This window comes from Cyprinus carpio, chromosome B2 (genome assembly GCF_018340385.1).
Source record: "Cyprinus carpio isolate SPL01 chromosome B2, ASM1834038v1, whole genome shotgun sequence".
In the NCBI taxonomy this organism is placed as follows: Eukaryota; Metazoa; Chordata; class Actinopteri; order Cypriniformes; family Cyprinidae; genus Cyprinus; species Cyprinus carpio.
Genome location: NC_056598.1, coordinates 10,316,432 through 10,330,125, shown reverse-complemented (window position 1 = coordinate 10,330,125; position 13,694 = coordinate 10,316,432). Strand labels below are relative to the sequence as shown.

At 34.5% G+C, this 13,694-nt stretch overlaps 1 protein-coding gene across 3 annotated transcripts; it reads right to left on the bottom strand.

Annotated features, from left to right (window-relative positions):
* Window positions 1-172: 172 nt before the first annotated feature.
* Window positions 173-9,749, bottom strand: LOC109064241 (neuromedin-U receptor 1-like). 3 transcript variants are annotated; one of them, XM_042717971.1, is made up of 4 exons: window positions 9,574-9,749; window positions 6,122-7,004; window positions 2,600-2,845; window positions 173-999 (listed from the first exon to the last, which is right to left on the bottom strand). In XM_042717971.1, exons 2-4 carry the CDS (start codon window positions 6,981-6,983, stop codon window positions 995-997), a joined length of 1,113 nt encoding a protein of 370 aa, XP_042573905.1. In that variant the 5' UTR covers window positions 6,984-7,004; window positions 9,574-9,749; the 3' UTR covers window positions 173-994. The 3 variants fall into 3 exon arrangements, with proteins under 3 accessions (XP_042573905.1, XP_042573904.1, XP_018936785.2); XM_042717970.1 differs by having other exon boundaries at window positions 173-990; XM_019081240.2 differs by lacking the exon at window positions 173-999 and having other exon boundaries at window positions 2,261-2,845.
* Window positions 9,750-13,694: the final 3,945 nt, after the last annotated feature.

Below are 13,694 nucleotides of genomic sequence, written 5' to 3'. Positions count from 1 at the left end.
ACACACTGCCTTTCAGTCAAAAATATATCTCACTAGGGGGCTTCAGTGGACTTCTGAGAGGACCAGAGGATGACTTAAAATGATTGAAATGATTTATTAAAATACTTAATACTTAAATGCTAAAAAAATATATTTTTTTTAAATAATAATAGCTATTTTTTTATTAAAGCATTAACTGGTGGAATGAAATGGTGATATTTAATTGTATATTTCATAGCAGGTTATAAAAATTAGTGCAGTTCTTTTGAAGTGTTTTCACACATATTAATCATAACAGATACAAGTGTGACAATAACAATTCATCAGATTTTTCTGTTCATTTTAATGGATAGCTAATGCATTTGACATAAGGATGCATATTTCATTGAAAGTGTTCAACGTTAATCTAAAATGATTAGATTTCCAAGCATGAAGAAATAAAAAGCATTGAAATAAACATGATGTTATGTAGGAATACAAATGAATTTATATAATAATTGAAAAAGCATTTAAAAACAAGGACATGAGTAACAACAGAAGATACTTGTCCTCCAGATCTGGCTATTAGGAATATTTACATAACTTAGAACAATGTATAAATATATACATTACTTAGCAATGTCCCCTGACATAATCAGTGAAATGCAAGCACTTTTTATAATCTTGGATCTGACAGGTGATGTATTGCTCTGCGTCGTGTATGAAAGAAGCAGACAGATGAAGATAAGTAAACAGAGAAGTAAACAGGTGGAGGAGACCAATAAACTGGAGTTTGACAGATCTGTCATCAGCATACAAACATCTGCAGAATCAACATGACATGACTATAGCTCTCAACATTCATTCATATAGAACATATTTAGAATATTTCAGATTCACTGTGATAACTGCATTCCTACAGAACAGAAGTTGCTGAGCTCTGCTCCACTCACATACGTTGTTCCAGTCCGGTTTTCAGTCTGTGTGTTGCTTGGTGACACGTAAAACTTGATGCTTGGGCTTCTCATGGAACTATTTACACTGAGAAGAAATATACGATCTAACTGACCATTTTCTTTTAAAGACATATGTTTGGGCTTGTATTAGACAGGACAGTAGGAGGAGAGGAGAGGAGAAAAGACCTGGAGTCAGAGCGCTGCCCATAAGGCTATGACACTCATACTAACTAGTTTCCAAATATCTGTGAAAAACGTAAGTTGCTTGATATAAATGACTTTTTTAAGGTTTTTAATTTTAAAGAAAGGCTTCAGAGATGCTTATATCTGATGACATCACTAAGTGTGTTTACATGCAATGTAAAACAATGATAACAATCAATTAAAAATGTTATTAAAAACTGAACAACACAAGAAAATGTGTTTTATATTAGATTAGAAATTATACTGTTTTGATGTCAAAGTGTAAAGAGTTTTTTTGTGTGTTTTTTTTTTTTGTGTGTGTGTCTGCACTCATACATTCAAACATTTGGGGTCTATTTTATTTTTTAATTTTTTTTTAAAGAAAATTATACTTTTATTCAGCGAGGATGCATTAAATGAATCAAAAGCGACAGTAAAGACATTTGTATTGTTACAAACTATTTCTATTGAAAAATGCTGCTCTTTTGAACTTTCCCATCAAAGAATCCTGGGGAAAAAAACATAATAGTTTCCACAAAAATATGAAGCTGCTCAAGAGTTTTCATTATAGATAATAATAAATGTTTCTTGAGCATCAAATCAGCATATTAGAATGATTTCTGAAGGATCATGTGACTGAAAAATAGACCGGAGTAATGATGCTGAAAATTCAGCTTTATATTACAGGAATAAATGAGATTTTAATATATATTCACATGGGGTAACACTTTATTTTACAGTGTCCTTGTTACACATGTACTTAGTATTATAATAACAATAAATTATGCAAAATTGCGTTCAAGTAACCCTATAAACCAAACCCTAATCCTAACCCTAACCATATAGTAAGTACATGTAGTTAATGAATATTACTCAGTACTTAAATGTGTATTACACTGTAACAAGAACACCAAATAAAATGTAACCGTTTTTTCAAATTATATTTTCTCAATATTACTGTATTCTTAATCAGATAAATGCAGCCTTGATGAGCATTAGAGATTTCCATTTTGAAGTTAAAAACATCTTAATGATGGACTGGAGTGGTGTGGATTACTTGTGGATTATTGTGAGTTTGGACTCTCATTCTGACGGCACCCATTCACTACAGAGCATCCGTTGGTGAGCAAGTGATGGAATGCTACATTCCTCTAAATCTGATCCCATGAAGAAACAAACTCATCTACATCTTGAATGAACATTTATAAATTGTACCGACCCCAAACTTTTGAATGGAGGTGTATATATTGTGTTTGTATATATCTGTGTGTATATTGGCTTTTTTGCAATATCTCTGAATATTAACATGATTACATGAGCACTCATTAATGTAATTGTATACACAGCACTGAATACTTTGACAGTGCAACTATAAATGATAGTGTTTGAATGAAATAGCTACAGAGTGTGTGGCAGCCCACGAGGGTTGAATCTGACAGAAAATGAGACAGAATTGGAGGCAGAAAAAGAGGCAGAAACAACGCTACGTAATGTGACCTTACTTATTGAGAGCTGACGATGTTTTTTTTGACACACCACCTCACGGAACATTTCTCTGAAGCGTGAAGACATGAGGTTATACAGGATGGGGTTGACCACTGAGCTCAAGTAGAAGAAGACACCAGAAAGAAGATGCACATACTCAAAGACATGGTGGTTCTCTGCAGTCCAGTCATCAATGTAGCTCCACATGACACGATCGATGTGAAACGGGGCCCAGCAGATCCCAAACACAATCACCAATGCACCTGTCAAATACACAGCAAGAGAAACTGCATATTAAAGTAAATGTGCATAATAAATTCAATTCAGCACCAAATAATAATAATAAATAAAACAAATGATATCTATTAAATATATTATATTTTATATTATTTAGTGGTTTTCAAAGATAAGTGGATCATGTTCATAGATAAAGAGGTTAACTTTTAGGAGACTATGAACCTGATACATTCACTAAAACATTCAATTCATACATTCACTAAAAATCACCAAAACACAGGTTGTGTATTCACTCTCAGGCCATCCAAGATGTAGATGAGTTTGTTTCTTCATGGAATCAGACTCAGAGAAATTTAGTGTTACATCACTTGCTCACCAATGGGTGCTTTGCAGTGAATGGGTGCCGTCAGAATGAGAGTCTAAACAGTTTATAAAAAAAATCACAATAATCCACACCACTCCAGTCCACCAATTAACATCCTGTGAAATGAAAATATGTGTGTTTGTAAGAAATAATCCATCATTAACGCATTTTAACTTAAACCATTGCTTCTGGCCAAAATGTTACCTCCAGTGAAAAATTCCATCCCCTGTTGTCTCTTATATTAAAATCCACCAAAATATTTGTCTAGAACCGTTTTGGACTATTTTTGCATATTTCACTGGAAAAGGCCACATTATGGATAGCAGACTCATATTCTGGCCAGAAGCTATGGTTTGAAGTTCAAACATCTTAATGAGGAATTTGTTTCCTACAAACACACAGCTTTTCACTTCACAAGACATTGATTGATGGACTGGAGTGGTGTGGATTATTGTTTCTATCAGCTGTTTGGACTCTCATTCTGACGGCACCCATTCACTGCAGGGGATCCATCGGTGAGCAAGTGATGTGATGCTAAATTTCTCCAAATTTGTTTGGATGAGAAACAAACTCATCTGCATCAGATGGCCTAAGGGTGAGTAAATGTTCAGCAAAAATTAATTTTTGGTAAACTGTTCCTTTAATAGTCATTGTAAAAATAGGCTATGAAAAGTGACGTTAGTTCTGAGAAAAGCTCTAAAATCATTTGTTTGCAGATGACACTACTGTGTTATCTAATGCAATGACATTCACACATTTAAAGTGTCCAGATACACTTCCAGATCTATTAAACAAACTGTTACTCCTGGCACACATCTGCACTACTGACAGTGTTTATGAACTTGAGAATACATGACTAGATCTGAAGTATTTTGTTTGTATCTCAGTATCAAAGTACATGTTGAAATCAGTTGAGGAAGGCCACACAGCGTAGTGCTGACCAGCTAGTACAATAAGCCAGAAGCAGACGGACGCTATTACTAAATCAGATCCTCTTTGTATTTATAATAACATCGTATGAGGCTGATAAAGCACAGATTAGTATTTTCTGTTTATAAGGACAGATTATAAAAGCTCACGCACAGGACAAGAATGTGTCATAATTAAAACAGCTGGGATTTGACTCTTTATTTCTTTTTCCAGCATAATATTTAGAAAAAGAATACTTGAGTTTTTCAGCTCTGAATACTGAACATTGGAAGATTGTTATTAATGTTCTTCCACACTGCTCGTACTGAATCCTGAGTTGCTAGGTTTTATGATTTCACAACGTGCATTTCTAAACCTTGGGTTAACATTCGTTTTAAATATTTACAAGATTAATAGCATCGACTAGATAAGTATGACAAGCATGCAATGTGTTGCTTATTCATCTGTGGAAATATTGCAACATAAGTCTACTTCAGCTGTTTTAAAGGAATAGTTCACTTAGAAATTAAAATGGGTCACGACATTTAAGAAGCAATGATTTGAGTTATTATGTTGACGACCCTGATATTATGCATCTTGACACGCCATACTGATCAACCCAAATTCAAAACTGTAAAATGTTCCTCAACCCAGAGTTAAACGTGGCATTAAAGTCAACATGAAGGCAAAATTGACCCTTTTTACTTTCTTAATACATATTTGTGATCTTACTATGCCAATTACTCCAAAGTAAAACAATTTTGTCTGATAACACTTTAGATAAGGGAACATTCACTATTCACTCTTAAATAGTTGCTTATTAGCATGCATTTTACAGGCTGTTTATTAGCACTATAAAGCACATATTAATGTCTTTTCTGCATTTTTAATTCCCCAACCCCATACCTAAACATAACTACTACAATATCAACCTTTCTTCCTATTAATAAGCAGCTAATTAGGAGTTTACTGAGGAAAAACTCTTAATAATAATGAATATGTGCTCCATAATCTAAAGTTGGTTGGTTTCTGGACCCCCTGAACAGCATATTGATTTTGGGATAAAGTCACTGAGGACACTTTCATTTTAACCTGTAAAATGTGCTTCATGGAGAAATCACACTTTTGAACTTATTCTACTTCATATATCCAGGCTTTCCAAGACCATAGATTTGTTGAATACCTGTTTACACTTGGAAATATGAAAAGAAAATGGGTTGTGAATGTTGTTTCATACAGGCCATTCAAGATGTAGATGAGTTTGTTTCTTCATGGGATCAGATTTGGAGAAATGTAGCATTCCATCACTTGCTCAACAATGGATCATCTGCAGTGAATGGGTGCCGTCAGAATGAGAGTCCAAACAGCTGATAAAAACATCACAATAATCCACAAGTAATCCACACCACTCCAGTCCATCAAGATGTTTTTAACTTCAAACCGTTGTCTCTGGCTTAAATATGAGTCAGTTACCCGTAATATTATTATCTCATCTCATCTGAATGAGAGATCAAGCACCATTTACAAGCGAAAGCTGTCCAAAAAGTCCAGCTCTATATAAATATGTTGGTGGATTTTGCTGTGAGAGACAACAGGGGATGGAATTTTTCACTTGAGGAAGCTATATTATGTATTCTGAGCTCATATTAAACGTTCAAACATCCTAATAGAATAGAACAGAACAGAACAGAACAGAACAGAACAGAACAGAACAGAACAGAACAGAACAGAACAGAACAACGATTGATTTGTGATTGATGATTGATTAGTTTCTTACAAATAAATAGTTTTTCACTTTACAAGACGTTAATTGATGGAGTGGAGTGGTGTGGATTATTGTGATGTTTTTATCAGCTGTTTGGACTGTCATTCTGACGGCACCCATTCACTCCAGGGGATCCACTGCTGAGCAAGCCATGTAATGCTACATTTCTTCACATCTTTTAGAAAGAAAAAACAAATCGATCTATATTTTCATATAACCATTCCTAACAACCAGCGGAAGTGTGGCAGGGGAAACGGCACTCACAGAGCATTTTTGTGACTTGCCGATGACGTGCCCTCTGATTTACCCCATCCTGATTGAGCCCGATCTTTGAATCAAAACAGTCCCGTTCTCGATGCAGCTGCAGGCCGATCAGCACATACAGCACAGTGATGGTCAGCATTGGCAGGATGAAGAAGAGCAGCGACGTCACCTGCACCAGCAAATTGTAGATCCACCTCTCGTGCACCACCGTACACACACCCGAATCGGGGAAAGTGAGTCCAAAACGGGGCTTAAACGTCTCCACACCATGCAGACTGGTATTGGGCAAGGCACACAACAGCGAGATGGCCCAGAGCACGAGGATAACGCGCTTGGCATGAGCGTGCGTCGCCACGTGTTTGGCCTGCAGAGGATGCACCACGGCTCTGTAGCGCTCGACGCTCAAGGCGGTCACGTTGAGCACAGACGCAAAGCAGACCGTCTCGAACAGGCAGGTTTTGAAGTAGCAGCCAGTGACGCCAAACAGAAAGGGATAGTTGCTCCACAGTTCATAAAGCTCCAGCGGGAGACCCAGCAGCAGCACGAGGAGGTCAGAAATGGCCAAGCTGAACAGGTAGTAGTTTGTGGTTGTGCGCATCACGCGGTGACGGGCGATGACTATACAAGTCAGGCTGTTGCCCAGCACGCCGACTACAAAGATGAGCAGGTAGGTGATGCACGTGGGCAGGAAGAAGGGTGAACGGCAAGGGCCCAGGTACTTCTCCAGGTAAGCGCTGCGGCTCAGACAGAGGTCTGACTGGCTCGCTGTTCTGTTGTGACACTCGTCCTCTCTGGTGGAGCACCATGACGCATTCACAGCAGCGTACAGCGAGTCTGGAGACGAGCAGTTGTACTGGATCATTGATTCTCACGAGGAAGTTACCTGCAGAGGTTACAGCAAAAACAGGCAGGGTCTTAAAAAAAAACCTAAAAAGCCTGCATTTACTTGACCAAAGATACAGTAAAACTGTCACAATGCTCCTGAGGAGGCGAGGAACGCCGAGACAATGGAGTGTAACGAGTAACAGTCTTTATTTATCCACGCAGGGCAGGCAGGAACACACACAGATCACATAGTATAAACCACAGGACCAAGGAACCAAGGCACAGACAACACTTTAAATACAGAACTAAATGAGGGTAATTAGCAAGACAAACCTGAACCAAATGAATGATATCAAACAAGGGAGAAACATGGGGACAGAAAACACAACCAAACAGGAACACCATTCTGACAAAAACAGATACATTCTGTGAAATATTAGTACAATTTGAAGAAAAAAGTTCAAACGTAATTTATTCCTGTGATCAAAGCTGAATTTTCAGCATCATTACTCTAGTCTTCAGTGTCACATGATCCTTCAGAAAGTTTGGGGTAAGATAAAAAAAGAAGAAGAAAGAAATAAAAAAGAAAGAAATTAATACTTTTATCCAGTTTTAATATATATATATATTTTAATAAACTACATTTGAAAATAAATTCAAATAGTAAATAGTTATTTTACATTTAAATTAAAATGTAAAAAATAATAATGATATTTTAGTTTGTATTACTGTTTTTATCATATTTTAATGAAATTTAACTTCTCAGAAAGAAAAAAAAACCTTAACGACAACAAACTTCTGAATAGACATATGCATTCATCATTTTTGTATACATTAATATATATAATTAATATTAATAATAAATTATAATGTAATACAGTAAATTAATGAAGGTTCTAGTTTCAGATACATTGTGTCAGATCACAGTTGCTGTGTTTGTAGTGAACACTACTGCTCCACCATGAGCCATAGTTTCGGCCAGTGTATATTCTGAACAGTAACAAGTAGGTCCCTTGTATACTTTTCAGTTAAAATTAGAGTAAACAGACCCAAACCAAATTGAATAAACATATTCATTTATGGTATGAGGTGTTTAATATGTGGTGCTCAGCCCTGCTTCTGGAGGTCTAATTGCCTGAAGTCTTGAGTTCCTGTTCTTATGGACTTTCAGTTTGTTCAGGAGTGGCTACTTAAAGATGGAAATAAACTCTAGAGTAGCATGTTTGTTTTTGTGGTTATCATTGTAATTAGTCAGACAGTTAGTACGAAATCCTATCAACACAGCTGGAAAAGTTTAATGTTTTTTGTTTTTAAAAGCTTTGTGATATATCCCCCTGTAGCCTGAATCAAATGTTTACATTTTTCATCCTTTATTTTCAGTTCAGATATTCCACATTATTTGATGAAGACATTATGTGACTTTTTGCTTTATATTGCAAGAGTACAATTGCAGATCAGAATACATTCAAAATAATCATTTGTCAATAAATTACAATGAATAAACAAAAACATGCATACACAACAATTATTAAATATTAAACATATATAAACATATATATTAATATATATTAAACAAGCCTTAGCATTATCAATAATAAGCTATTTTAAAACAGACTTAATAAATAATCAATAAACTTAAATACTCAAAATAATACAATAAAATCCATAAGCAGGAATGCATTTTGAACATACTTTGAAAAAAGATATTCAATTCAATTCAAGTTTATTTGTATAGCACTTTTTACGATACTAATCATTGCAAAGCAACTTTACAGAAAATTAAGTTTCTACAATATTTAGTAGTAGTTTATCAGTGATGACTGTCAGTTTATGTGCATATGGCAAATGTTCAGAAAAATCAATAAAAGATGTAAACAAACAGACTATTAACACTATTAACAGCATTGCAATCAAACTTACTATGAAATGTCATTTGTAATACCTTAGCATTACCAATAATAAGCTATTTTTAAACATACTTAATAAATAATAAATAGACTTGACTTAAGTAATAATAATAAAATAATTTATAATAAAATAAAATAAAATCCCTATATGAAGGAATGCAGTTTTTACTTGTACTTTGTTAAAAGATTAATTTCATTGACTTGTGATAGATGAGCCTAGAGAAACACTTTGGTTGGTAGAAACGGAATTGTTATCATGTCTATACTTAATTAATTAAACAAATACATTTAGCATTAATTTAATAAGAATTAGTTTCCACAGTTCCCTAAATTGCAGTATAATATTGACACTTAAAGTATTGTAACTGTTTAATTTACACGGCAAACATCTATCAGTAAACTATGATAAATATACAGATAAGATGTGCAAATACACAACCTCAACACATATTTTTTGTTAATCAATATTTGTAATGTAACAAGCTGCTTATTATCATAACAAATGTTGTCTAAAGCAGAAATATTAGTGAGATTAGTAATATTTTTATTTAAAATGTAATGCTAAAATGATTTATTTAGTAACAAACTGAGAATCTTCTTTTGCAAAGTTTCAAAATGTCTATGTTGGTGCCCTTTTTTGCATTATTTTTTTGCAATGCACTAATGTCTAAAATACATTTCATTTCATTAATGTCCTGGCAAGATTAAAGGAAAACCTACCTGAGTAAAATTGAAATGGTGTTTCTCAGACTGGTGTTCCTGAAGGACTGCTGCTGCTGACTGTCCTGCCTCTCTGCTCATCTTCACACATCCCTCCCTCTCCAGCAGATCAGACGTGCTGCTGGGCAGTGAGCTGACTTACACCGTAAAGTAATGAAAAGATACGCTCACTTCACAAACAAACTCTCTCTACAAACTCTCTGCAGACTCCTTATAGTGAGACTGATGACCTTTCAAGTGCTGTCAGTGTCTTTTCTACGTATGATTACTGGAACTGTTAGTGTGTAATATCTCACTAAAGCATGTGACTTAGCTGCTCACTGGCTTTCATTCATTCTTGCCCTAGTTATGTCATGCATGTTTATATGCAAGGCTGACACCACATTTCTTAAATTAATGATTTTACAAATATATATATATATATATATATATATATATATATATGTATATATATATATATATATATATAATATATATATATATATATATATACACACACATACATAACTATATAATACATATTTTTCAATATATCAAAGAAAATTACATGCATAATTTTAGTTTAGGAAAAAAGGTTTAAAATCAACATATTTGTTATACCCATGTTTTACTTTAATCAGAGCATCATTGAAACTGGCATGAGACTCTGCTAGTTTGTGCAAAACCTGATGAGCCATTCATGATGATCCATGGATGATTCCAGCATGATCCGAAGAAGAAAGGAAATCTATTTTTGTTCAAAAGAGTTCACATGCTCAGTGTAACACATTTGCTTACATCTGATTAGTGATCTAGAAACAGTGTAAAACCTTCATCAGATCATTATTTCCTCTTCATTTCACTTTTCTTTGCTTTCATTTGTTTCCTCCCCAAAATCCTAAAATGCTTATTTTTTCAAGTTTCAAAAAATCCTACCCATACAAAGTATGTTTAACATTGTACCAATAATAACTAGTTATATTTTATACACATCAGGCCTGAGTGGTTTGTACCCACAACACTGTGTTGAAAATTATATTATAAAATTAATAAATACATGTATATATATATGTGTGTGTGTGTGTGTGTGTGTGTGTGTGTGTGTGTGTGTGTGTGTGTGTAATATATATATTATATATATATATATATATATATATATATATATATATATATACACATACATACATACATACATACACACACACACATATATTCACACACATAACACATTATATACACACATAACATTCACTTCATGTTTTAATTATTTTAAGGGCATGAAAAAGACAATCACCTTGTCTGCAATAATAATCCATGTCACATCGCTCAAACTACGTTAACACAAAATGGAGGACTCTTGTGTTTTATAACCCTAAAAGGAAGCTTGCGCTACGCTGACAGAGTTTTGGAAACTCTCCACCCCTTCAGCACAAGCGGAGGAAAACCCAGACTGTGGCTCTCTGTGAGAGACTTTTATTACATGTTGAACACAAAGCTGGTTGTTCTTCACAGGAAACCCTGTTTCTCCTCGCAGCTCAAATAACACAAAGTAATGTCAAAAAAAAAGAATATATGGCTTTTATAATCACTGTATTCCAGCTCAACATGGCCAGTGAAAAAAGGTAAAAACCATAAACTGCTAATTTCACGATAGTTCAGCCAAAAAATGAAAATTCAGTCATTTATTCACCCTAAAGTTGTTTCAAAACTGTATGAGCTTCTTTCTTCTGTTGAACACAAATGAAGATATTCTGAAGAATGTTGGGGAGCAAATAATTGCCGGTACCCATTCACTTCCATAGTATGAAAAAAATGTCAGTTGTTGGGTTACATGTTTTCTTTAAAATATATTTTCTTTTGATTTGTAACAGCTTGATGGCGAGTGAATGATGTCAGATTTTTATTTTTGTGAACTATATCTTTAATAATAAACAAGTATATATAAACACAAGTAAAGCTATTTCATTAATTCAGTTCACTTCTTTCATGTTTCATTTTGCTACAGCCCTGAACAAGCTCTGGCCAGTTGGAGCATCTCCAAAATCTTCAGATTAAAAAATAGGCATCTAAAAGAACGTCACATATACAGCATGTGAAACACTGTGTGGCAGGGCTTGTTGTTTATCTGAAGGATGACTTTAACTTCTGACGTCTGCAGTGGGCTCTGGAGAAAGTTTTCCTTAAGTGCCTGTCTGTTTTGGCTCAGTTCTTCGCACCCTCAATCCTGACCAGTTTCCGAATTGCGATGTGACAGGGACGGTATAAACCAAGTGATCATCCGACAATAATGTATTTCCTCATGATTGGAGAATTATTCAGTGCTACGTGACAAACACCATATGGCCTGTCATAGGGGTTTTATGCATGATTTAATTCAAATGAACCAGTTCTACTCATAGAGTTTGAATTCTTATGCAAATTAGCTTGATATTTTCAATTATTATTGTGAAAGAGAATCAAATTGAATGTCTTCTGCACAAAAGGCATGGAGTGTGTGTGCTAATGTTTAGACGTCAGCTTAGTGTTTTGCTATTAATTTAAGGGAGACTGGGGCTAGTTATCATGCTTTTTTCCCAGATAAGGTTTATAGATTTATAGACATGACTAAATATACATGAATATACATGACATGACTCTATATATATATATATATATATATATATATATATACATATATATATATATATATATATATATATATATATATATATATACACACACACACACATTTAATAGAGTAACCAGTATAGGTTACCTGCTTTTATTCAGAATACATAGTCTCCTCTTTATGCCTTTATCCATTAATCCATTAATCCATTGAATTAATTCAGTGTGAACATAGTTTATACATTTTAATGTTAGGTGCAATTAATTACAGAAAAAGTGTTTAAAACCACAAAGTGTTTAAAACCACATCTCTGAATATGTTGACCCTATAGTAGCACATGTTGTCGCACTATATTTTGTAATTTATACACAAATCAGCAAACTTCAAAACTTTAAGCAAGAGTTATAACAATTTCGCTATAAAACACTTAAATAGAAAAAATGTAAAAGGTGAAAAATATCGAATCAACTGATGTGACAACTTGCTGTGGTCTGATATTTATTAAAAAAATTTCAACCTTTCAGTTACATCATGCCTTTATGACATAACTGATTCTTATCTAAATGTACCCCGGTGTTTTATTCATTTATTTTTATTTATTTGTGTGTGTGTTCACTTTTTTTTACCCAACAACTACTGAAAATATGATGGTAAAGAATTTGAACAAATCTGCCATCATTAATTTGTTCCAGACCTGTGAGTTTCTTTCTTCTGTTGAACATAAAGGCTGAAGAACTTTGGGAAACAAACAGATGCTGGTAGCCACTTACTTAAAATAATACTACGGAAGCCAATACCAGTAACTGTTTACTTGCAACATTCTCTAAAATATCTTGTTCGATAATCAGCCCTGCTTGCCTCTTCTTGGACGAGTTCCTGTAAATTAAACAGCACAGCATGTGTACAACAGCACACTTCAAAATATCAGCAGGCATGCACTGGATTCCCATTCTTCATTCTTCATTCACTGGATTGTTTATACACAGAATACTCAAACTGCACTTCAAACAGCTGTATCTTCATTCTCCACCATGCTACACACACAGCATGACACATGCATAAGCAGAAACAATACTTCTAATTGAATTGAATCGACTGTACTCTCTGGATTTCCACTACATTTCCCCTCTAATCTCAACAGATTTCCAATCGCTAGTGGCTAGCCAGAACTCTGAGGGCAGTAAAGCAGAAAATTGTCCTGTTCAGGATCCCTCAACAGCAGTTAGCTCATCCAGATGACTTTACTGGAACATCATTTATCACAAGGTTAAGCTCCAATTCTGATGTGTGGAGATTATTGAATTAACCCACTCATTTCCCTACTGCAGTGAAGGTGCCTTCCTGCTCATCAATCAGTCAATAATAACAGTGGGCTGCAGCAAGAACCAGCAGTTGAAGCAGGGATCATGTACAGCAGCCTCTTTTATTAAAAATAAACCAAAATCCACCAACAGGCAGGAGAAACTGAAGAATAACAATCAACTAAACACAAATGAGAATGGACAGAGTGAGGGTTATACAAATATACAGCATG

Coding starts and splice junctions, on each gene's coding strand:
- LOC109064241 (XM_019081240.2), bottom strand. CDS start 6,983: ATGATCCAGTACAACTGCTCGTCTCCAGACTCGCTGTACGCTGCTGTG. Junction 2,846..6,121: donor GCAAGTCACAAAAATGCTCT/GTGAGTGCCGTT, acceptor TGTATTTGACAG/GTGCATTGGTGATTGTGTTT.